General features: G+C 37.0%; 2 protein-coding genes across 5 annotated transcripts in view; one reads left to right on the top strand and one right to left on the bottom strand.

Annotated features, from left to right (window-relative positions):
* ipp (intracisternal A particle-promoted polypeptide) overlaps window positions 1-15,490 on the top strand; it is a 40,775-nt gene extending 25,285 nt beyond the window's left edge. The window contains exons 3-10 of the mRNA XM_051870580.1: window positions 4,769-4,980; window positions 5,245-5,464; window positions 9,442-9,597; window positions 10,635-10,802; window positions 12,610-12,747; window positions 13,029-13,151; window positions 14,458-14,678; window positions 14,776-15,490. Coding sequence (XP_051726540.1) covers window positions 4,769-4,980; window positions 5,245-5,464; window positions 9,442-9,597; window positions 10,635-10,802; window positions 12,610-12,747; window positions 13,029-13,151; window positions 14,458-14,678; window positions 14,776-15,000 — 1,463 coding nt within the window. The 3' untranslated portion in view covers window positions 15,001-15,490. The remainder of the gene's footprint in view (window positions 1-4,768; window positions 4,981-5,244; window positions 5,465-9,441; window positions 9,598-10,634; window positions 10,803-12,609; window positions 12,748-13,028; window positions 13,152-14,457; window positions 14,679-14,775) is intronic.
* Window positions 15,491-15,882: 392 nt separating this feature from the next.
* Window positions 15,883-26,195, bottom strand: part of guk1a (guanylate kinase 1a) — a 37,130-nt gene continuing 26,817 nt past the window's right edge. For all 4 annotated transcript variants that reach the window (XM_051870639.1, XM_051870645.1, XM_051870634.1 and 1 more), the window contains exons 5-8: window positions 26,040-26,178; window positions 24,847-24,931; window positions 24,665-24,750; window positions 15,883-17,687 (exon numbers count right to left, since the gene is read on the bottom strand). In XM_051870639.1, coding sequence (XP_051726599.1) covers window positions 17,652-17,687; window positions 24,665-24,750; window positions 24,847-24,931; window positions 26,040-26,178 — 346 coding nt within the window. In that variant the 3' untranslated portion in view covers window positions 15,883-17,651. The remainder of the gene's footprint in view (window positions 17,688-24,664; window positions 24,751-24,846; window positions 24,932-26,039; window positions 26,179-26,195) is intronic.

The raw sequence follows: 26,195 nt of genomic DNA, 5'->3' as shown, positions 1-26,195 counted from the left end.
TCCTTTTTTTTTTCTACGAATCCATCAAACAACTGGAGTACCGCAAGGCTCAGTACTAGGACCGTTGCTTTTCACTCTGTACATACTACCCTTGGGAGATATCATGAGGAAGCATGGCATTAGTTTTCACTGTTACGCTGCCTATAACATTAATTTGACGTCGCTAGCTTTTAATCTTTAAATCTAAACGCTATCACAACATGTTAGCATTTTGCTAGCCTGTTAACTTGTTATCTGTGCCTACCGTCTTTTTCTCTCGCACACTCCTTTTTTTTTTTTCTACGAATCCATCAAACAACTGGTGAGTCGGATCAGTCTACAAACACGGTGAGTTATGCCATCCTCTCCTTTTGTTGTTTCTTACACTGCCTGTCACATGTATAGTATAGCTTTCTCTTGTCAGCGACGAGGGATTTACGTGTCATAAGTGCAGGGAAATAGTCAGAGAAAGACAGAGAAAATCTCAGAATTAGAGACACATATCCAAACTTTATTTGAGGATAGTAAGAATGTAAGGGCTTCAGATACTGCTTTGGATGTGACTAGCTTAGTGAACTCTGTGCATTGTTCAGTTCCGGCTGAGCCCGTGCAGCAGGACAATTGTGTGACCGTGAGACAGCCTAGTCGCGGGACAAAACACAGCTCTTCCGTTCCGATTAGAACATCAAACAGGTTCTTCCCACTCAGTGACGCATCCATTGAGAATCCTGTTAAAAGTGCCCTAGTTATTGGTGATTCTATTACACGGAACGTGAAAATAGAGACACCATCCACCATAGTCATGGTTGCCAGGAGCCAAAGTGCCTGACATCAAAGCAAATTTAAAGGCTAATGCTAATCGTAAATACTCTAAGATTATTAGTCACGTCGGCACTAATGATGTCCGACTTCGCCAGTCAGAGATCACTAAAATTAACATTAAAGAGGTGTGAGAACTCGCAAGTACGATGTCAGACACTTTACCGACTAAGCTATTGAAAGAGATGCTTTCAGAGGTCATAGATCCTCTTCTTAAATATTGTTAATTCATCTTTATCACTAGGATACGTACCGAAAACTTTTAAGCTGGCTATTATTAAACCTTTTATTAAAAAACCACAACTTGATCCTAGAGAATTAGTCAATTACAGGCCAATCTCGAATCTACCTTTTCTGTCAAAAATACTAGAAAAGGCAGTATCATCGCAACTATGTTCCTTTTTAGAAAGAAATGGTATCTGTGAGGATTTCCAGTCAGGATTTAGACCGTACCATAGTACTGAGACTGCTCTCATTAGAGTTACAAATGATTTGCTCTAATCATCAGATCGTGGTTGTACTCTCTATTAGTGTTACTGGATCTTAGTGCTGCATTTGACAGTACCGACCACAACATTCTTTTAAATAGACTCGAAATTTATGTTGACATAAGTGGAATTGCATTGGCATGGTTCAAATACTCATCTGACCGTTATCAGTTTGTAGTAGTAAACAAAGAGATGTCATATCGATCACAAGTTCAATATGGAGTACCGCAAGGCTCACTACTAGGACCGTTGCTTTTCACTCTGTACATGCTACCCTTGGGAGATATCATTAGGAAGCATGGCGTTAGTTTTCACTGTTACGCTGATGATACTCAGCTCTATATTTCTTCGCACCCTGACGAAACTTACCAATTAACAAAATTAACGGAATGCATAGCTGATATAAAAAATTGGATGACCAGTATTTTCTTACTACTAAATTCAGAAAAAACAGAGATTCTAATTATTGAACCAAAAACTTCTGCACGTAATAACATAGAATACTGTCTAACATTTGATGGATGTTCTGTTAAGTCTTTGTCGTCAGTTAGGAACCTGGGTGTGCTCTTTGATACCAATCTCTCATTTGAAAGCCACATTTCTAGCATTTGTAAAACTGCATTCTTCCATCTTAAAAATATATCTAAACTACAACATATGCTCTCAATGACGAAAGCGGAACAGTTAGTTCATGCATTCATGACCTCAAGGCTAGATTACTGTAATGCTCTACTGGGTGGTTGCCCTGCTCGCTTGATAAACAAACTACAGCTGGTACAGAACGCAGCAGCTAGAGTTCTTACTAGAACAAGGAAGTATGACCATATTAGCCCAGTTCTGTCAACACTGCATTGGCTGCCTATTAAACATCGTATAGATTTTAAAATCTTGCTAATTACTTACAAATCACTAAATGGTTTAGTTCCCAACCTAAGCGAGCTCTTAACGCATTATAGTCCTTCACATCTATTGCGATCTCAGAATTCTGACCAGTTGATAATACCTAGAATATCAAAATAAACCGCAGGCGGTAGATCATTTTCCTTTTTAGCACCTAAACTATGGAACAGTCTTCCAAGCATTGTTTGGGAAGCACACACACTCTGTCAGTTTAAATCTAGACTAAAAACGCATCTCTTTAATCTGGCATACACATAACACATTATCAGTTTATGTTTTCACATCCATTAAAGGATTGTTAGGCTGCATAAATTAGGTCAGTCGGAACCGGAAACACTTCCTATAACACCAGATGTACTCGTTACATCAGAAGAAGAATGGCATCTACGCTAATATTAGTCTCTCTGTTTATCCCGAGGTTTACCGTATTCAGCCGGATCTGGGCCGTATCCAGATCAGATGGAGAACCTGTGCCTAGACACGATGACAATGCAGTCCTGAAGTGTCAGCAGAGATTGGGTCAACTAGATCATTCCCTGTGAAGGCCTCACTGACACGACAGCCAGTGGCACAGATTCCCAACAAACCATCCCATAACAGCGTGATGAATACAATCTTCAACTAGATGGAACTGGATTAAATATTTTGACTGTTGCGATTCTAATCAGACTTATGACCTGTAACGCTGCCTGAATCATAATCATGCACTGTTCGGTGTTGGCCAGAGGAGAACTGGCCCCCTGACTGAACCTGGTTTCTCCCAAGGTTTTTTTCGAACAGAACTGAGCTGGATGATGACATCACTGTTTTCTCCAGTGCTTATATATAGATAAATTACCTAAATGAATATCTATTGATTTTTACAACAGAATGAATCAATACTGAATTTATTTAAGCTGGACAATGACACCATTTTCTTCTAGAGCTGCTGTGCAGCCAAAATTATTTACCAGTTATCACTGTAAAGCTGCTTTGACGCAAACTGCATTGTAAAAAGTGCTATATAAATAAAGGTGACTTGACTTGACTTGATTTTTTACCGAGAACCGTTTCAACCGTAGCGAGAAGTGACACAAGAAATAATGTAAATCATGCATGATACAGGAGTTGTCGTGCGAGACTAGATTTCTTCCTGTTAAAAAAGGTACCCCGCAAGAAGCTTGTGATTAAAGTTGTCTGTGTGCTGATTTGCAGCGAAAAAAAGAAAAAATAATAATATAAAGGAGGAGCCATGCTTGCTGATGTTCTGTTTCAGGTCTATGACTCCTTCCTCTGAAATTTCCCTTGCCCTGTATCTTGCTCTCTCATTGGCTGCAGATTGTCGCTAATTGAATTTCCAGTCAAAACACATTTCTCACTGCAGGACAATCGCTGTGTCCAAAATCAAATACTTCCCTACTATATAGTATGCAAAAAACTGTAAGCCAAAAGAGTAGTATGTCAAAATACATTGTAATCAAAAACCATAGGTGTAAAGTCCCTGGATGACTGCCGAGATACTAAAGTGCATATTCGATGGACACTTTACTGTCCCATGAGGCCATGGGAGGGGATTTATGACTGGAAATGAAGTGACACAACTGACGCTGGTAGGTAACGTGTCAACAACATTTCGGATGTAGTGTGTCCAAATTTAATTAATACTACCAATATACATACTAATATATATATATATATATATATATATATATATATATATACATACATACTAATATAGAACATACTTTTTTAACGGTCATTTTTAAATTGTAGTACCTTCTCAGACAGTACACGATTCACAGACAGGTCTAAATATTTAGCATGCTAAATATCTCACGGGCATCAGCGACACATCAGTGCTTCTCTCAAGTCGCGTCTTTGATAATGCACACTATGCAATTGTCACTCATGTGAATAAATTTGCCTTAGATTTCAGGCATTTGTCAGCGATTTCCACAAAACTGTCAGCAAGTGAAAATAGTGTTAAAAAGCCTTGTGAAAAAAATGTGTAAAAAGCCATGTGAATAGAACTTTTATGAGCATTAAACTGTGCAAATGTTAGAAATTTGACATTCAAACTTTAATTAGGTAACTTATCACACTGATCTAGCAGGCAGAGTACTGTATATGAGCAGAGTGGATTTCGGTCTGCACTAAAAGCATTTTGTAATCACCCTGCTGCTCCAGATCCACTACACCCAGTGGACATTCCAAGGCTTAAACATAAGTTTTTAATATCAGCCAAAGATTCACCATTGTATGCTTCATTATGTCCGCTATCTCTGAATAACAGTTTATTAGACTGTGCTAGTTTTAATCATTGAAAAGTTAATCAGTTTTAGAGTTTTTATTAAAAATACATTTTAAAATATTACATAAGTTTTAGGTCTATTGTGTCCAGGGGGACTGGAACTTTAAAAAACGTAACATAAGTTTCTTTGGATAAAAACTTTTCTGTTAAATAGTGTGTAATAGTGTAATGTAAAAGCTCAATTTGAAAGAAAAAAAAAAAAAAAAAAAAAAAAAACCCAAATTGTTTCATCCTCTGTTGTCTACATGAATGTTAAACATATTACAAGAAGCTCTTCTTTTGCTCCTGATAGGCTCTATTGATGTGACAGTGGACACTGTGCAAGAGCTGATGGTGGCTGCAGACATGCTGCAGTTGAGTGAGGTGGTGGATATATGTGGAGAATTTCTCCGGGCTCATATGGACCCATCCAACTGTGTTGGGATTTATCGCTTTTTGGAGCAGATCGCCTATATGGAGCTGTTAAAGTTCACTGAAGACTACATCCACGTCCACTTTCTAGAGGTGGGCTTATTGACTCAAGTTTTCTGTTTCAAATATTCTCTGCATTGTTTTCTTCTTTGTTTTTACCATTCAGGAAGGCTGAACCTGTAATAAGTATAGAAAGTCACCCAGTTAAATGACTTACTATTGTCAGTACTGCCCACTGTTTTTCTACAGTGATTTTCTATAGCTCCAAATACTCAGCCTCCATGACTGTCAGTATTTTGTGGTTTTAAGAACCAATCAAAACCTTCAAATCATGTTCAGTCATGTGTCTGGTGTCAGGTTCGCTCCTCAGAAGAGTTCTCAAGCTTGTCTAAAGATCAGCTGGTAAAGTTGCTCCGCAGTGAGGAGCTCAGGATCGAAGATGAGTATCAAGTGTTCACGGCTGCTATGGACTGGCTGCACCACAACGTGCCCCACAGGAAGAAGCATGTGGTGGAAGTTTTGGAACCTGTGCGCTTCCCTCTGCTGTCACCACAGAGACTCTACAAGTACATTGAGGGTGAGTGAGAGATGCTGTGTTTCAGATGAGTGTGACTAATGAATGAAAACATTTTTTCATGTTCTGACTTTTATTCTGACTTTTTTTCAAAATTTTGAGATATAAACTCGCAATTCTGACTTTATAACACGCAATTCTGACTTTTTGTCAGAATTTTTGGAGTTTATGGCCCCTATCATACAACCGGTGCAATGCGACGCCAGGCATCCCGATGCAGTTATCATTTTCACGTCCTGTGCCACGTTGTTTAAATAGCAAATGCATTTGCGCCTATTTGTGCGGCCAAGGGCGTGCTGGTCTGAAAACGAGGTGTGTTCAGGCGCATTGTTGGCGCATTACTGTTTTGAGGCAACTGAAATAAACTGCGCCATTGACCAACTGAAACGTGGTCTAAAGTCAATGGCGCAATATTTGTTTTGTTATTTAAAGGGTTAGTAATATGCGCCTATATGCGGGTGCACAACGTGCATACACTCTGCTTATTACACACACAGGGATGCGCAGCAGCACACAAACATGCCAAATATTAAAAATAAAAGGATTACAATGTAAAGGATTATTATTGTGTGCATAAAGATAAAAATGCTTTGGTGGAATCTGGCTTTTCTCGTAGATTAAAGCTTGTGCACTTTAATCTCGTTTACGAGCAGATCTGTTTCCTCTCTAGAGAAGCGTTTAGTTTTTCCACTTGAAAATTCCACCATGTAAATAGTAAATCCTCCATGACACGAGCACAACTGGCTTTTAAAGGGAATGGGAAATGAGACTCTGATTGGTTTATTGCACGTTATGCCCAAAACACACCCATTACATATTAGGAGAATAGGGACAACCCTTTTAGACGCCATTTTTCCCGTCCTTAAACTAGCAAAAGTGGATTCGGACACGCCCTAAGCCACTTGCGACCATGTGCTTAGATTGTTAAAATAGCCCTATATCACACAATTCTGAGAAAAAAAAGTCAGAATTGTGAGATAGTTGCAATTACCTTTTTTATTTTTTATTCAGGGGCGGAAACAAGTTTCCTTACTTTTCTGACTGAAAGTATAGCTGTGATAACAGTGGTCAAGCCACTTCGAGATTCGAGGTGTTTTTTTTAATTTTTTTTTTTAAACAATGGCAGCAGTAATACATGTAAACACAAAGGATAAATAATTACATTTATTATTAATAATAATCTGAATAAAATATTCTGTCAAATAATAAAGGCAAAGCAAATATGTTAAAATATATATTCATATATGATGGTATTTCAAAATGTGTTACATACAGGTGCATCTCAATAAATTAGAATATCATGAAAAAGTTATTTTTCTTCTGTAATTTAATTCAAAAAGTAAAACTTAAATATATTCTAGATTTATTAGACATAAAGTAAAATATTTCCAGACTTTTTTGTTTTCATTTTGATGATTACAGCTTGCTGCTCATCAAAATAAAATAAAAAATCAGTATCACAAATTATTAGAATATTTAATTTCAAGTTCTATTAAATTACCATTCTCAGGGTATAAATACTGGGTTTAGGTCAGTAATCCCAAAAGCAGTCATGGGGAAGACTGCTGACTTGACAGTTGTCGAGAAGACGATCATCAAGACCCTCTACAATGAGGGTAAACCACAGAAGGTCATTGCTGAAAGAGCTGGCTGTTTGCAGAGTGCTGTGCCAAAGCATATTCATGGAAGGTTGACTGGAAGGAAAAAGTGTGGTAGGAAAAGGGGTACAAGTGAAAGGAATGACCGCAGGCTTGAGAAGATTGTCAGGCGAAGCCGATTTAAGAACTTAGGAGAGCTTGAAAAGGAGTGGACTGAAGCTGGAGTCAGAGCATCAAGAGCCACCGCACACAGACGTCTTCAGGAAATGGGATACAACTGTCACATTCCATGTACCAAGCCACTTCTGAACCAAAGACAACGTCAGAAGCGTCTTACCGGGGCTAAGGAGAAAAAGAACTGGGGCCGTATTCACAAAACATTTTATCTTACCACTAAGAGTTCTCCTAAATAGCAGTAAAAGTTCTCAGCTAAGAGTTTTCTCTTAAAACCTAAATAAGCCTAATTAAACTAGTATATGTTCAGCTAATTGTCAGCCTCTGACATGTCTGCGTCTCGAGAGAATGCAGAATTTCAAGCGACAAATGATGCAAAGTTTGAGAGGAGTATGTTCAAACGTTCTGTCTAATCAGCTCGAGTGGAGGTTTATATACACAGGCGAGAGCCGACTCACCTATAGTTACCTCGACAGTTTTATGCATCCCTCCGCCACCCCGTTCCTCACACTCGGCTGAAACGGCAACGGGGGAGAACTGGGCTAAATAAATATCAAGCTCGGAGCCCTCGATCCCCTTGGACAGCACGCCAAATACACTTATAATAGTTTTTTTTTTTTTTTACACTATTCGATCATTTGTAAGAACTGCCACAGGTTATCAGGCATTATTTATTTATTTATTAAAGATTTATTTTTGGCGTCTTATTGTAGATTCAAATCTATAAATCAAAATATGTATTGCATTTATGAAAGAAAAGGTTCAGCACCTAAGGCTCTATCGCTAGAATTGCCTCATGGTGTACAGTGTCTTTGGGTGGATTAGGACTGTTTGTGATTTGGTCTTAGTGACTTAGGAGTCCTGTTGACTACTCCTAACGTTTCACAGATTTTGGAGCTAGTTTTAGCGTTAAAATGCTTTGTGAAATACTCTTAGAGCAAACATTTCCTAAAATCCTAAAATTAGGACTGACACGCCCATTATTTTTAAGAGTTTCTCCTAAATCGGCAAGTTAGGACCTACTTTTAGCCTTTAGATGTTTTGTGAATACGGCCCCTGGACTGTTGCTTAGTGGTCCAAAGTCCTCTTTTCAGATGAAAGTAAATTTTGCATTTCATTTGGAAATCAAGGTCCCAGAGTCTGGAGTAAGAGTGGAGAGGCACAGAAACCATGTTGCTTGAAGTCCAGTGTGAAGTTTCCACAGTCAGTGATGATTTGGGCTGCCATGTCATCTGCTGGTGTTGGTCCACTGTGTTTTCTGAAGTCCACAGTCAACGCAGCCGTCTACCAGGAAATTTTAGAGCACTTCATGCTTCCTTCTGCTGACAAGCTTTATGGAGATGCTGATTTCATTTTCCAGCAGGACTTGGCACCTGCCCACACTGCCAAAGGTACCAAAAGCTGGTTCAATGACCATGGTGTTACTGTGCTTGGCTGGCCATCAAACTCACCAGACCTGAACCCCATAGAGAATCTATGGGGTATTATCAAGAGGAAGATGAGAGACACCAGACCCAACAATGCAGATGAGCTGAAGGCCACTGTCAAAGAAAGCTGCGCTTCCATTACACCTCAGCAGTGCCACAGACTGATCGCCTCCATGCCGCACCGAATTGAGGCAGTAATTAAAGTAAAAGGAGCCCCTACCAAGTATTGAGTACATATACAGTAAATGAACATACTTTCCAGAAGACCAACAATTCACTAAACATTTTTTTTTTTTTATTAGTCTTATGAAGTATTCTAATTTTTTGAGAGAGTGAATTGGTGGGTTTTTGTTAAATGTGAGCCAAAATCATCACAATTAAAAGAACCAAAGACTTACTTCAGTCTGTGTGCACTGAATTTATTTAATACACGAGTTCCACAGTTTGAGTTGAATTACTGAAATAAATTAACTTTTCCACGACATTCTAATTTATTGAGATGCACCTGTATACATTTTAAGAGGATTTAAAAATGAAGCATAATAAAAAATTGATTGAAAACAATAAGAAAAGGTGTGATTTCAAGGTTATATAAACGGAAATAAAATAATGCAGTGCAATAAATAAAGTGAAGTTCATTATCGAAATAGAATTGAATTAATGTGTAGGTGTCCATATCTTTTACAACAAATGTGGCTCATCCAGTCATACTTTAGAGCTGGAATTATTCGTTTTATGTTTGTTTTTGTGCACACATTCTTGATGAAACTTTCCCTGACAGGTATTTCTGACTTCAGTTTGCGAGTTGCATTGCAAACCCTTCTGAGAGAGTACACTGAAGTCAACAAGTCCCCTAAAGAGAGCAAACCTTTCAGCCTTCTGCAAACGGCCAAGACCCGGCCCAGGAGAAAAGCCCGCAAGTACCTCTATGCCATTGGTACGTAAACTCTTCTGCCAGTGTGCAGCTGTAATATTCATCTTAAGGCTGGAATACACTACACGAATTTTCAAATAACTGTCTACTGAGCATAGATCTGAACTGAAATGGTTGTAATTCATGAATGCTTTGGAATACAGACCTAAGGATGGTCTTTTTTTTTTTGTTTGTTTGTTTTTTTGCTTTTTTAAAGAGGACACCCAGCAGATTATTGCAGAAGTGCTTAAAAAAAAAAAATTAGTGTTAAGCAAATGTACTAAACTAAACATATTATACAATATATATATATATATATATATATATATATATATATTATATTACAAAATAATTTGAACTTAAATTGCTAGAAAATCAAAGTCTTGATTTACCAAGTTATTAAGTTCCAAAGTTGATTAAGCCTGCTAAAAGGTTTCCATTACAATGCAGTGTCCAATTCGAAACTGATTTGAATTTTTAAACACACAAATTTTGAGTGTTTAAGGGTCCAAATGATACCAAATTTATGATGATTACAAAAAATAAGTGATGGGGAAAAAAGGCAATTAAAAGCATGCCAAATGTCCCGCTACCGGGACACTGACAGTTAACAGGCTTAAACACTAGGCATCGTACATGTGCCAACTTTTTAAATAAGTACATAATAAAACTGGGCATCATACACTAAACAACTGAGGATCACACCATACTAGATTTTTAAGTCATTTTGAACACAACAAAATAATGCAGAAGCACGAACTCATGCCTTGTTGCCAGGAGACACATGAAAACAATGTGTTCTAAAATATCAAACATGTTTGATATACTGGTAAATGATTGGAATCATAATCTGAAGCTAAAAAATCAAGAGTCTATTCCAAATATACACTACACAATTTTCAGTGAAATCTGTCAAGTAAAATCACCTTTATTTATATAGCTCTTTTTTCGACTCTTCCAGACTGTAAATCGGTGCAAAAATCTTGGCAAAATTTGTATAGTGTGTTCAAGCCATAAGTCATGTTCATCCAATTTATCTTCTTTCTCCTTCTGTCTTTCAGGTGGTTACACTCGTCTGCAGGGTGGACGATGGAGTGACAGTCGAGCTTTGAGCTGTGTTGAACGCTTTGATTCGTTCAGTCAGTACTGGACTACCGTGTCTTCCCTGCATCAGGCCCGCAGTGGACTTGGGGTGGCGGTACTGGAAGGCATGATATATGTAGTGGGGGGTAAGTGTGTGGGTTTATTTTTTGTGTATTTTCTATTGTGTTGCCACATAACAATATTAGGGCCCATGCAAAAATGACTTTTTGGCTGCACCCTCTATGAAATACACTATATGGACAAAAGTATTAAGACACCTGACCATTACTCCAACAGGGACTGTAATGACATTGCATTCTAAATACATATACATTAATATATAGTTGGTCCCTCCCTTTGCAGCTATAAACGCTTCCACTCTTCTGGGAAGGCTTTCCACAAGATTTCAGAGTATTTCTTTGGGAATTTTTGACCATTCATCCAGTAGAGCATTTGTGAGGTCAGGCACTGATGTTGGTTGAGAAGGCCTGGCTCACAACCTCTGTTTCAGTTCATGCCAAAGGTGTTCGATGGGGTTGAGGTCAGGGCTCTGTGTGGGCCAGTCAAGTTCTTCCAAACCAAACTCATCAAATCCAATGTCTTTATGGACCTTGCTTTCAGCACTGGAGTACAGTAATGCTGGAAAAAGAAAATGGCCGTCCCCAAACCGTTCCCACAAATTTGGAAGCATAACATTGCCCAAAATGTCTTGGTATGTTGAAGTATTAAGATTTCCCTTCACTGGAAGTCAAGGGGCCAAACCCAACCTGTGAAAAACAGCCCCATACTATTATCCCTCCTCCACCAAACTTTTAACAGTTAGCACAATGCAGTCAGGCAGATAACGTTCGCCTGGCATCGGCCAAACCCAGACTCACCCATCAGACTGCCAAACAGAGAAGCATGATTCGTCACTCCACAGAACACATTTCCACTGCTCCAGAATCTAGTGGCTGCATACTTTACCTCACTCCTTCCAACACTTGGCATTGTACTTGGCTACTTGGCCATGGAAACCCATTCCATGAAGCTCCCGCCGCACAGTTTTTTTCATATTTTCTGTTATTAATGCCAGTAGAAGTTTGGAAGTCTTCAGCTATGGAATCAGCAGAGCGTTGGCGACTTCTACTCACCATGTGCCTTAGCACTCGGTGACCCTGCTACTGTTTCTAAACACTTCCACTTTCCAATATTGCCACTTACAGTTGACCATGGAATATCTAGCAGGGATGAAATTCCACAAACTAACTTATTGCATAGATGGCATCCTATCACAGTACCACAACTGAATTCACAATATGTCCCAGTACTTTTGTCCAAATAGTGTGCATCATTTTTTAAAGGAAGCATCAGTATCTCTACTAAAATTTCAAACATCCATTTTACTTCTACTAACTTATACTTGAGAAAACAGAACCTTGTAGACTGAAGGCCCGTTTACACCAAAAACGGTAACTATAACATAAACTATATTAGCATCCACACCAGCAATATCATTCTGCATATTATTAGCATGTGCTGCAGTTATGTTGTCTGCCACTTAAAATGATCAAGCTCTTTTAAGTAAGGAGGATTCTGACTGGCCGTCAAGTGATTTTATCTTTGATCACCTGGAAAAATAGTTTTGAAAGTTATTCCAACAAAATCATTCCTTTGTGTCATTATCATTATAGATGTGGTGTGGACTTCACTATTCTAATAGAATGAGAATGATTATTAGAACTTTTTAGTTTTTGTTATCATTATATGCATTTACACTGAAAATGAGATCTGAGTCTGGAGACCAGAATAGAGAATATGGGTGTATGCCATTAGGCTATTAAGCCATCATTTAAAGCACCCTAGCATACATAAAGAAATCTCTAGCAACCTCGTAGCAATGTACTAAAATAGTATTTAGAATATAATTTTCAGGAGACAATGAAAAATATACAGCCATCTTGTATTTCACAGGAGAAAAAGACTCCATGATCTTTGACTGTACGGAGCGGTATGACCCAGTGACCAAGCAGTGGGCGGCAGTGGCTTCTCTGACCTATCCACGCTGTGGGGTCGGAGTTTGTTCGTGTCATGGAGCTCTTTATGCAATTGGTATGCAAATTTAGATGCTTTCTGGCAGGGCAGTTTCACTCCCACTGTGAGTCTGCTGCTCTCTTCAGGGTTTTGTTCAGTTGCACTATAATACCATGATTGATTGATTGCATGAATGCGTTTTGCAACATTCCTGTAGTTCAGCATAGCTCTGTCAACGCCAAGGTCATGGGTTCCCTGGTAATGCATGAACTGATAAAATGTACACATTGGGGACAAAATGAGTTACTTAGGATAAAAGTGTCTGCTAAATGCATACATGTAAATGTTTATTGTTTCAGGTGGCTGGATTGGATCGGAAATTGGGAAGACCATGGAACGATATGACCCAGCAGAAAATAAATGGGAGGTTATTGGAAGCTTGGCTGTTCCTCGATATTATTTTGGCTGCTGTGAGCTGCAAGGTACGTACCATATTAATGACCAATAAATGACTTTTAAAGGTTTAATATATTTGATTTAAACATCCACTTTGTTTCATAAACCCATTTATTTCAAATAGTGTAGCATTAAAATCAACATAAAATGAAATTGGACCCTTTTTGCTTTTATAATACATTTTCCTGGCCTAATTGTGCATGATTCTTTACTTCAACATTATACCTCTTCTTTCATCAAAAAGGCTTTTCACTCTCTGCTCTACAGAGCAGGGTTAGCACAACTTGTGCGCATTGCAGTGCCAAACTTGTACAGTGTGAAACGATGTGATGTTTCTTACATTGGCTTTTGGATTATTGCAGAAAATAAGCTCTGTGAGAAAGTTTTGTGATTCTTACACATTTTCTAAAGACAGTCTTCACAAATGAACAACCTTTATGAATTTCAAAGCCTAAATACAATCAGCTGAAGCTAAATGTGGGCTATAAATGAACTACACCACAGTCACCATCACCAAGCTTCCAACAACTCTTTTAGTCTTTATTTAAAAACATCTTCCTTGAAAGTTTGAATTAGAATAGTTTGCAAGAGTGCGAGACTAGTAAAATCTTTTTAAAAATCACAAGCAGGTATTAAAGGGATAGTTCACCCAAAAATGAAAATTATCCCATGATTTACTCACCCTCAAGCCATCCTAGGTGTATATGACTATCTTCTTTCAGACGAACACAATCGGAGATATATTTAAAAATATCTGCATTCGTCAATGTGCGTTGTTGTGCGTCAGGTCAAAGGATACTCTTCCGCCACATATCGACTTGTGCATTCTGTGTACGATCATCCACCTGAAGCTAGTTATTTGAATTTATAAAGTTTTAAATATGGATATTTTTCTTATAAAAACGCTTCGCTTCAGAAGAACCCCCTTGAGTCGTATGGATTACTTTTTTTTTTAAGGATGGATGCATTATTTTTGCCCCTCATTCACAACCATTATAAACCTTAGAGGACTAAGGATATTTTAAAAAATATATCTCCGATTGTGTTTATCTGAAAGAAGATAGTCATATACACCTAGGATGGTTTGAGGGTGAGTAAATAATGGGATAATTTTCATTTTTGGGTGAACTATCCCTTTAATGATCTATTTTTTATCGTAGAATAAAACCTGAACATATCTTGAGCTTGTGTTCACCACAGATCTTATTTCAGGCATTTAACCAAAACCCCACTGACTTCAGGACGATGGAACCAAAAGCACTAAAATGCATTGTGGAAGTATGGAAAAAGTATCCAGGCCCTTGTCTTTAGTATGGTGTGTGAATGTTCCAGGCTTCATCTATGTGATTGGTGGCATCAGCGATGAGGGTACGGAGCTGCGCTCGGCTGAGGTTTATGACCCGATCTCTCGCCGATGGAGTGCCCTGCCTGTAATGGTGACCCGACGGGCGTACGTGGGTGTAGCTAGTCTCAATAACTGCATATATGCTGTAGGAGGCTGGAATGAGGCCCTGGGATCATTGGACACTGTGGAAAAGTATTGCCTAGAGGAGGTTAGGATTCCATAAAATCTGGTCCACAAATATCAAGTTGACCCTTTATGCAAATGTTTTGACTTTTTTAATGCTGTATATGGCTCTATTCTTACAGGAGAAGTGGGTGGAGGTGGCGTCGATGGCCATCCCACGCGCTGGGGTAACAGTTGCAGCCGTTAATGGTTTGTTATATGCGGTAGGTGGTCGGACCACTAGTCGGGACTTTTCAGCACCAGTTACTGTAGACTCGGTCGAAATCTATGACCCCCACCTGGACACATGGACGGAGATTGGTAACATGATCACCAGCCGCTGTGATGGTGGTGTAGCCGTCCTCTGATATTCACACCCAGCAACATATCACTTAACTTCACTGTTGTAACTGATTTTAGATTGTCTAATTTATTATAACTTTTAAACGAGTTTAGAAGGACACATGGTATGAATCTCATATGTTAGCCTGGGAACCTGCAGCATTGTTGGGAGTGAAGCATGGTGTATTTTTTTTTTTTTTTTTTTTTAAACACTTGTGTGTTTAGAGATCATCAGCAATTAATAGCTTGTGTGTAACAGCCTGCTTCAAAAGGTCACTTAGTTCACCTATGCAGTCCATTGCATTGTTTTTGGTGTTTTCATCTCAGTGTTGCTAATATGCATTTTAGCCAGCAATTTGCTTCTTTTGTTGAGTTCAGTTTCACATTTGCCTCATTTCAAAATATTTTGTTACAATTTGCACTTCTGTATTATACCTTTTTATTTCTCACAATCTTAAGCTTGTGGAAACTTGCTAGATTGCTGTTAAAATATTTTAATAAATTTAAGCACTAGAATTTGTTCAGCTGAGAGCTTTAATATCAACAATTTCCTGGAATAAAAAGAAGTGGGACTCCAGTGAGACTCCCATATCTGACTCACTGACCACTACAGACATTCACAAAGGATGTTAAGCTATGAATTATGATTTTACAGACACAGACCTACTATAAAATCAGACCAAAATGAAGATGTCCGTTCACTTTATCTATCATTAATCAAGTACAATGAAAGTTTTGGAACTTTTTGTGAATAGGAATTTAAATGTAATTTTATGATCAGTTGATTCTTTTGTCTTTCCCATAGCACCTAATTATACCAAAGTGATATACACAAGTCACTGCCTGAATTCAAAGTTGCAAATAACATCACAATGTAAATTTCCATTGACAACTAATCAGCCATATACTTAACTTTAATAGCGTAGTTTTATTACACCTGCATGGTACATGTACACAGTTTACGAATAAAAAAGAAAACAGTGACATTTGGTTTATACATTTGAGACATTAAATGCATTTCTCAGCTTTCATATATACCACAAATATTTGACAGGTCTATTTCAACTAAATGTTTAAGATGCACCAAGGAATAAAATAAAACTCTGAAATAGGTTCTGCAGTTTTGAAAGATACCCTAGAGACATAATAAAAAATTAAAAAAAACTGTCAACTTGTATATGCAAAAAAACAAACAAAAAAACCCAACCTAAATTATTAGAAGTTTCGCAACATACACAGGATCGTTCTACATTTCAAAAACAGCTGGTGTCTGGTCATTTGGTTTCCTTAAATTCTTTAAAATTGTGCAACTTTAAGAAAACCTTTGTTCAATTTTGATAAACCATGTATGTGTATACATCAATTTGCATTTTATTACATTGTTTTCACACTCAATGGACAAAAAGTCACACACAGTACTTTGAAGGTTTTGGAGAATCGAATATAAACTTGATGCCAAACTTTCTTCTGCTGCCACAGTGTATGTGCTAATTAAAAAAAAAAAAAAAAAAATACAAGACTACATTTTAAAAGTCAATCTATTATGTTATATCAGGTAAATGATATTTGACAAATATGGGAAGGTAACAAATATTATGTCTATCAAGGCATTTAATCATGTGAAATCACTTTGTATAAATGTTTTAACTGCTAATAAGGGTGTAAACAAATCAACAAGAAAAAAATTATTCTGTAGTTTCATATTTTAAAAAATTATGTTTTACTTTGGTTTCCAAATTATTTAACTGCCTCATTTAATTTTGACAGGGACAGATTAGAATTGCTGGAGCAATCTGAACATCTGCTAAAGATCAGCTGTATAAGAGTAAAAGCTTTGTGTCAATGACATGTCCTAAACCTACTTGCTACAAGACTTGTGGCTGTGTTTATGAGCTGCCTTACACTAAAAATCTGAAACAACACCTGTATTGCCTTTGAACTCTTTATAAAACAAACATATTTTGTAAAAAAAAAAAAAAAAAAGAGGACAATATTTCACTTGTGTATGTGAAACATGATTGTGCAATTCAAGACACCAGCATATGGGAAGCAACCATTATTTAAGAATTTGTAGAAGTCGAGCAAAGCTTCTTTTCTTAACTATGTCAGACGTTTAGATGGAATTGTAAGAATGAAAGCAGCCATATGTGCAGATAATAGCTAGAATGTTTAAATATCACAAATGTAAAGCTGCTTATCCTATTTGTATACAGCAGCAACTAAGATAAATTTTATAATAAAAGAGATAAGAGTCATCAAAAAAGATCAGCATGGAAAAGCAATACATTAGGGAACATGCTAGTTAGATATATCAATACCAAATAGATATAGCAAACAATACACCAAATATAGCAAAGATATAACAATCTTCCTTCATTATAAAAAATAAAAACAAACTGTTTCAAAGAGAAGGCCTTGAGAGTTAGAGTGTTTCTTGGTTGAATCTTACATGCTTTTTTAGCTTTAGCCCTGGAATGAAGTAACATACGTGATCAATAATTAAACTGAACGTGGAATATATTAGTCTGCACCATTTAGTAATGAATATATTTTACATTCAGTTTTGTTGGAGTACTGATCAAACTTCATAAAGTCTTCCCTGGGTGGAATGTTCAGATTTGAAAACTAAGTTGGAAGTGAATAGAGAGGTCGCTGTTGTTGGCAAGTGTGTTCTCATCTAGGGTTTGCTGGAGTCTCTGACCTTTTGGATTTCCTGTTAGAGGAAGAAAAAAGCCACGTGGAAGTGAAATACTTTCACATGAGATGTCAAAGATACAACTAGGTGTTATACAGATGAAGGAAGACACTAGAATTTTAAAATGAATAAGGATGTAACGGTATGACATTTTGCGGTAAACTGTTATTTTAAATATAGGTGGAGTCTAAGTAAAAGAATTAGATTTCCATTTATTATACATTCAATTATGCTCAAAAATGTTTAAATTCTCCTTTCATTTAACCGTCCCTCCATCGGAAATTCCCTAGTCCCAGTATGGTTCGGGTTTGGTGTGGGAGTGGCGTTATAGACGGGACTAATCAGCGAGCAGCCTCAAAGAGGCAACCAAAACCACAACAACAGCCCATCAGAGAGCGCAGCTGATACAGTTAACGCTGAGGCATTATATACATAAATTTGATATTTTATATTCATACAATACACAAGCAGAGAAAAACACATCTATTTGTAAAACAATAACAATAAAAACCCAGTAAATAGAAAGTAATTGGGTTGTCACGGTACCAAAAACGGTACCAATACCAGTAAAATTTCGTGGTTCACCGTACCAATTTCGGTACCAGACCAAAAACTGCTGAATTAAGTACTTTAAAAAAAAAAAATGTTGCTTTTTGTCTCATCTTTTGGTTATCACTAGCCGCGTTTCCATTACAGATTTGCACAAAACTTTTGCGATGTTTTCTAAATGTCAATGAAAAACTATTGCGAAATGACGCCGTTTCCATTAACCGATGTTATGCGACTAAAACTCTAGTGATGAGTCATTTTCTAAAAGATACTTCTTTCTGAGAGCTTTATTTGGAGCGTAATATTTGCCACGGCTTCTGGAAGAACTTCTCCCTCATATGCTTCCCTGAGTGCTTTTCAATACTCCAATGGATGCTTCCTCATTTCTTCGCTCCTCCATTCTCCAGCCTGTGACCTGGAAACCGATCAAAAAAAAATCTCGAAGGCCATTTTAATTCTATAAATGCCATTTCAATTCTATAAATGCACTGCAAGGAGGTGAGGAACAAGGAGTTTGAAAGCTTCCTGAGGAGCTATGAGCGAGGATGCACAAGTGCATAGTGCATAGTTTCTATTATGTTAATTATTAATAGATTAATACTATTAGTAGCTTATTAGATGTCAAACTTCAATAACATAAGATCCCTCGAGGCTCGAACGCAGCTGATGATGCTTTAAACTGATGCTCGAGGGATCAAGAATATTCCAATATACAAATAAGATTTCCTTCGATTACCCTGTCCTCATTTTCTTTTCTTGCATCCTCCCGTTGCATCTGGTGAAGCTGAGGCACGAGGAAAGAGATGCATAAATAAGAAAAGAAAAGCACCCCGTCTCGTCTTCTGTACAAACATACTGCGCTATCTTTAAAGAACCATGATGTGACTGTATGTCAGTTGACCTAAATGCGAAAAAACTTTCCATTGCAGTTTTGCAAAATATTCCTTTTTCGAATTGCCTGAAAAACCACCTCATGCGAGCATAAAAACGTTTTTGCGATATTTGGGAGTTTTATTACAATTTGCGCAATTTGAAGGGTAATGGAAACGCAGCTACTGTCAATCATCACAGTTTCCGATTCAATCGCAAATTTAAAGGGTTAGTTCAACCAAAAATGAAAATTCTGTAATTAATTTCTCACCCTCATGTCGTTTCACACCTGTAAGACCTTTGTTCATCTTCGGAACACAAATTAAGATATTTTTGATAAAATCCGATGGCTCAGTGAGGCCTGCATTGACAGCAAGGTAATTTAGGCTTTCAAATGCCCAGAAAGGTAGTAAAGATATATTTAAAACAGTTCATGTGACTACAGTGGTTCAACCTTAATGTTATGAAGCAACAAGAATACTTTTTATGTGCCAAAAAATAAAATTAAAAAAAATAACGACTTTATTCAACAATATCTAGTGAAGGGTGATTTCAAAACACTGCTTCATGAAGCTTCGAAGCTTTACGAATCTTTTGTTTCGAATCAGTGGTTCTAAATGTCTATTATAATTACAGTTACATTTAATGTTTGCCGCTTCCTGTCTCCTTCCCTGAACTTGAACTTTGTTACGTTTGATCACTTAAATTCACATTATTTTATCTCATTCTAATGAAGTAGCCGTAAGTGCTGAATTACTATACAGGTTCCTTTATTTGACAAATTAAAATTGTGTGGTAATGCAGCATTGTTTTACTTTGTCATCATACTAAAATACAACTGAGTGTGTTGAAAGTTATGTCATAACATAAGCTAACGATGATCGATATTAGATTATCATATTAATAAAACCTGGATGACTTGTGTTGCTAAATGGCATGCAGTTAATTTGACTAATATATTGTAAAATATATTGTGTGGTGGAGAAAATGCGGTATTTTATTACAAATAAAGCTCTTTCTGATTATGCTATGTTAGCCACTTGACAAACTAACAAAACTAAACTTGACAAAACTAACCGTGTTGAGCTATATAACAATGATCAGTTTTCTGTCAATAAAAGGTATCCAAACTGTTGCTTATATCTAATAAAACACATAACATATTAACTATCAGGGGTCGGCGGTCACGCCGGCGATACCACCTCGGTTTTTTTCTTACCAGTGCAAAAGAGGCTCAAAATACTCTGTCAATTTTGGACATACACATAAGAGCTAAACATCATTCAAAACTGTGAAATGTCTTTTTATTTGTGTACACTCACAGTAAAAACAAAATGTTGTGCTTTTTGCAAAATAAAATAAAAAAAACCTAACATGATGCACAATCTGCAGTCTCTTTCTCAATGAAGTCCATTCTGATAGTCGTTAGAAAATGAACTGTAACTTAGTGAATACTTATCATACAAACTTAAGACATATGAAGAGTTTGGTTCCAAAATGCTATAAATCCATTTTGATTAATTTGAGTAAAAATGTGTTTTCTTTACCAAAAAAAAAAAAAAAAAAAGTGGCAAGAAGAAAACCACTATTTTCCATTTCAAACTTTCACATAGCATCTTTAGGTTATAATAACATTAAAAATTCAAATCTAGATTTTGATTTTCAAAGATTATAAAAACTGATTATTTCCCCCCCAAAATGCAATAAATCCATGACACTTTTTTTTTTTCTTTTTCTTTTTTTCTCCAAAATGCAATTAATCCATTGAATCAATATAAAAGTTATTTTTCTTACTGAAACTTCTGAAAATTCTTGTTAAAAATACACAACAAAGTTGATCCACATACACTATATTGCCAAACGTTTTGGGACGCCTGCCTTTACGTGCACATGAACTGAATGACATCCCATTCTTAATCTGTAGGGTTTAATATGGAGTTGGTCCACCCTTTGCAGCTATAACAGCCTCAACTCTTCTGGGAAGGCTTTCCACAAGGTTTAGGAGTGTGTTTATGGGAATTTTTGACCATTCTTCAAGAAGCACATTTGTGAGGTCAGGCAGTGATGTTGGCGAGAAGGCCTGGCTCACAGTCTCTGCTCTAATTCATCCCGAAGGTGTTCTATCGGGTTGAGTTCAGGACTCTGTGCAGGCCAGTCAAGTTCCTCCACACAAAACTTGCTCATCCATGTCTTTATGAACCTTGCTTTGTGCACTGGTGCGCAGTCATGTTGGAACAGGAAGGGGCCATCCCCAAACTGTTCCCACAAAGTTGGGAGCATGAAATTGTCCAAAATGCCTTGGTATGCTGAAGCATTAAGAGTTCCTTTCACTGGAACTAAGGGGCCAAGCCCAACCCCTGAAAAACAACCCCACACCATAATCCCCCCTCCACCAAATTTTACACTTGGCACAATGCAGTCAGGCAAGTACCGTTCTCCTGGCAACCTCCAAACCCAGACTCGTCCATCGGATTGCCAGACAGAGAAGTGAACATCTCCACTGCTCTAGAGTCCAGTGATGGCATGTCAGGTGTATGCCAGGATGTATTCAATGCACAGCAATTACTGTTTACAATGCGTGGAATGGTGCGCTGTAATTGGTTGTAGTGGATGTATCGCATTCTGCAGAGAAGGGAGACTGGCGTTTGTCGCGGTTTGGAAAGAAAACATGACAGAATAACACGGCGGATATCACGTTTTGCGTAAAATTAAAAACTGACTTTTCAATACCGACCAGATACAATACTGATTTTGGCAGGAACTAAATTAAAAAAAAAAAAAAAAAAACGTTTATCATGTTTTGGAACCAAACTTTTCACATGTCTAAAGAAACGTTGAAATGTCAGGTTTTGAATGAAGTCAAATGGAAAACATATTCTCTGTTTATGTAATCTGTTTGAACAGAAAGATTTCAGTCGTTTGCGAGTCACCTCATTATCCGTTAATGCCGCTATCCCCACGGAAAGCACCCAGCATTCAAAGGAAAATTCTGAGGCGATCCATGCAACAGAGTCAACGGCCACATCAACTCGAAACAATGCATCAAGCTTAGTCAGATTCATGTACATCCTTTTTGAGACACGGTAAGGAATAATTCTGGAAGAATTTACCTCAGAGGAAGAGCGTGACTTCGAAGATCAACTTGATCAAGATGATGATTGTGAATGGTAAGCTTATTTTTTTTTATTCTTAAGTTCTTTATTCTAATCATGATATAGTGTCTGTGAATATTAAACCGCAAAAAGACTGTTTAAATATGAATCCTGCATGTTCTGTGTCTCTGTGTGAATGAATGGGGCAGATACGTGGTTCCGTTTAGGCTACTACATTAGTAACTTACATGCCATATTGACTATTCCCAAACTATATTGCTATACTAAGATGAGTGAAATTGATAAATACTGAAATAAAATGTGTCAGCAATGTATTAAACTGCACATTAAAGAATTAGTTCACTTTCATATAAAATTTTCCTGATAATTTACTCACCCCCATGTCACCTTCCCTATTTTACTTACGGAAAAAAATGTAACTGTCGCTGCGTTCGTTCCGTAAGTAGAATAGGGAAGGCGTAGGACATACAGCGTAAGTTTTTTTTGAAGAATACGAAAGTACGGTTTTGGCAGAAGCACTTGGAAGGCAAACATTTGTTTGTATAAAGCACATACATTTACATTTTTTTATTAAAATGACAGATCGTTTCGTTAGATAAGACCCTTATTCCTCGTCTGGTATCATTTAAAGCCCTTTGAAGCTGCACTGAAACTATAATTTTGACCTTCAACCGTTTGGAGGCCATTGAAGTCCATTATAAGGAGAATAATCCTGGAATGTTTTCATCAAAAACCTTAATTTCTTTTCGACTGAAGAAAGAAAGACATGGACATCTTGGAAAATTATCAGGAAAATTTTATATGAAAGTGAACTAATCCTTTAACATTTATAGGCTCTATAATATAACAAATATTATACATACAATGTCATATAGGTAATAATGTTGATGTAATATGAATGGACAAGATTTCTTTGGCCTGTTTTGGACAGATTATGAAGTTTTTACTGTGAAATAGCCAAGTGCCACATCAATGAAGCTTTTGTTCGCAATAAAAGATGAAAATTCAGCTTTGCATCACAGAAATAAATTATATTTTAAAGTATATTAAAATAGAAAACTATTATCTTAAATTGTAATAATATTTCACAATATTGCTATTTCTGTATTTTTGATCAAATAAATGCAGGCTTGATGAGCATGAAACTTTTTTCAAAAACATTAAAAATAGTAATGCGTCCAATCTTTTGACCGGTACTGTATATAATTTAAAATATAATAGGCCTATACAAAATTTTTGCATACAAGCATGATGCGCAATAATACATGCATACATGAGATCACAAAAATCATGTTTTCTTTTAAGAATGGACATTATATTAACGTTAATACAATAGTTTATGTGATCCTGTTATCAGCATGCTCACAGATGGTTTTTTATTTTATCTCACAGATTTGAGAATCATAGTGACCAGATATTGGCCCACATTGGACATTCTGAATGAATATGATGGTGAGATCACTGACTGGAAGCAGGAAAGTTTTTTTTCTCCAGTGCATAGAAACACCAAACACCCTGGAATGCCAGGTAAGTGATGTTCACTTATATCTTTGAACAGGATTAATTTCCAGGTAAAACTGTGTACTCAAAATGTACCTTTGACTCTTATTTATTTTAACTATATTCTAAATAAACTACAAAATAAACTACTTTGTCCTCATGCTATTTCTTGTAGTTCTGTCTCACAAACCTCACTGAAAGGCTCATTATGCGGCTCATTTTCTCCTCAGGTGTGAATCACAGCATTATTCAGGATTATTCACGCCTCCACACATACTGTCTTTCTAAACAAAAAGTGTCTTACAAAAATTTAAATCAATATATTGTTTTATGTGAGTAGGCAGGATGATTTTCATATCATTTTCAAGCAAAAATTCTAGGCTTCTACATTGAGTACCCAGAAGTCTTGTGGACACATATTTAGTATTTGTTTTGTGGCCTTATTTCAGTGACTTAAATGTTTTGTTTTTTCGATAACCATGCATAAACATTATTCTCTCAAAAATACAGCCTAGTTATATGTTTATAAGCAACTGAAAAGAGCACAAATGTCAGGGCACGTCAAAACTTCTCCAGGGCCCCAAAAATCCTCAGACACCAGAGGATTAAAGCATCTATGGTGTTTTTTATGGTTTTCACTGAAGCAGATTCGGAAAGCCAGGGTAACCACGTTGTTGACGGATACTACGTCATTGACATGCGACGCAATGACATGGGCAGTTACACTGGTTAAAATTGCTAATTTCTCTAGATTTAAATATTGTTGGAAACATCTGGGATAATATATGTATACAACTGAACAAAATATATACAACACAGTGCTAGTGGTTTTTGGATATTTTAACGAAAAAATCTTACATATTGTGCCTTTAATACTGTGAAATTTTCATGAGAACTTTCATGCCATCAAAATCTCATACCATTACACTCCTAGTGATGAACATTTAGACTGGAAATTTTTACCTCGAGAAGAGCATCTTTTAATTTCCCATATGCTACGTCAAGATCATCATTGGTAATGACCACATCAAATAATCCAGGCTCTTTGCCTGAAATATGGATATATAACGGTTAGCATGCTATTCCAGATGTGAAAAAATTGTAGTATTTTATTAAAAATTATTCATATAGTAACAGATACTTACTTATTTCCATGTCAACTTTGGCTGCATGTAAACGTTTTTGTAGACTTTCCTCAGATTCAGTTTTTCTATCCCTTAATCGTTTTTCCTAAAAAAAATAAATAAATCAAAAAGAAGTTAAAGATTTAAAGGGGAGCTTTTATGCAAAATTCTCTTTTACATGGTATTTAAACATAAATGTGTGTTGGCAGTGTGTGTACACAGCCACCTTATAATAATAAAAATCCACCCACTCCTTTTTTTTAATCCCTATGAAACCAATAGTCTCATAGAACAAGCTGTTTTCATTTTCTGTACAATGAGACATCACATTGTGCAGACCCCGCCCATGACTGCTGACGGACTCTGTCGTATTAGTATTTCCGCGCTGAGCGAGTTGTACACTTTCCGCCATTGTCTCAATGGCGGAGCAGCTGTAGCGACAAGAATGTCTCGTAAGAGATTGAGGTGTTTTGTTGTTGGATGTAAAAGTGAACATAACAGTCTTCAATTAATTCCCAACATCTGAAGACGCAGTGGATTAGTTTTGTTTTTGAAGGCAATGCACCACAGATCTAATATACACATGCGATTTTTGTCCTGGCTGTTTACGTTCACAGACATAACCGACTGTGTTTGTGAACTTTGTGTGTTCTTGACATAACCTTGTGTGTATTTGACAGATTAAATACAATAATACATGAAAGAGAAGTTATTGTAATACTCACAAGACTTGCCATCTGACAGCCAGCTTTCTGTGCGTGTTTTAGATGTGTGCGCTCAGAAAATGACAAATTAGAAGTTTAAACTGATATAGCTTGTAGCATGCAGATTTCATGATGAAGAAGAACTGCAATGTCCATAAGCGTGATCGCGATATAGATGACAATCAAAACCAAGAAGATGTTTTGTTAGTATTTGGCAGAGTATCCGATGCAGGCAGGAGCTGTTGAAAGAAGTGCTTTCCTGGAAATGGGGCGGGGAGCAGCAGCTCATTTGCATTTAAAGACATGCACGAAGACAGCATGTTTTTGCATGCACTCAAAAATGGGTATTTACAACATGGTATGATAAATGATCTGTGAGGTATTTTGAGCTGAAACTTCACAGACACATTCTGGGGACACCTGAGACTTAAATTACATCTTAAAATGTGAAGACATGTAAACAAAATATTTGGAGAGAGAGAGAGAGTGATTATTTAAAGTATTTCTTACCAGGATGTCCATTGACGGGGCCTGGATGGACACATAGATGGGGTTGAGATCGGTTCTCTTGATGTTTTTCACTCCTTGCATGTCAATGTCCAAAATGCAAATCAAATTTTTTGCCTGAACAGCCTGTACAGCTGCTTTACTGTAAACGGGGCAAAA

This window comes from Ctenopharyngodon idella, chromosome 2 (assembly GCF_019924925.1).
Source record: "Ctenopharyngodon idella isolate HZGC_01 chromosome 2, HZGC01, whole genome shotgun sequence".
Classification (NCBI taxonomy): domain Eukaryota; kingdom Metazoa; phylum Chordata; class Actinopteri; order Cypriniformes; family Xenocyprididae; genus Ctenopharyngodon; species Ctenopharyngodon idella.
The sequence above is the reverse complement of the archived record's forward strand: the minus strand, read 5'-3'. Positions and strand labels throughout refer to the sequence as shown.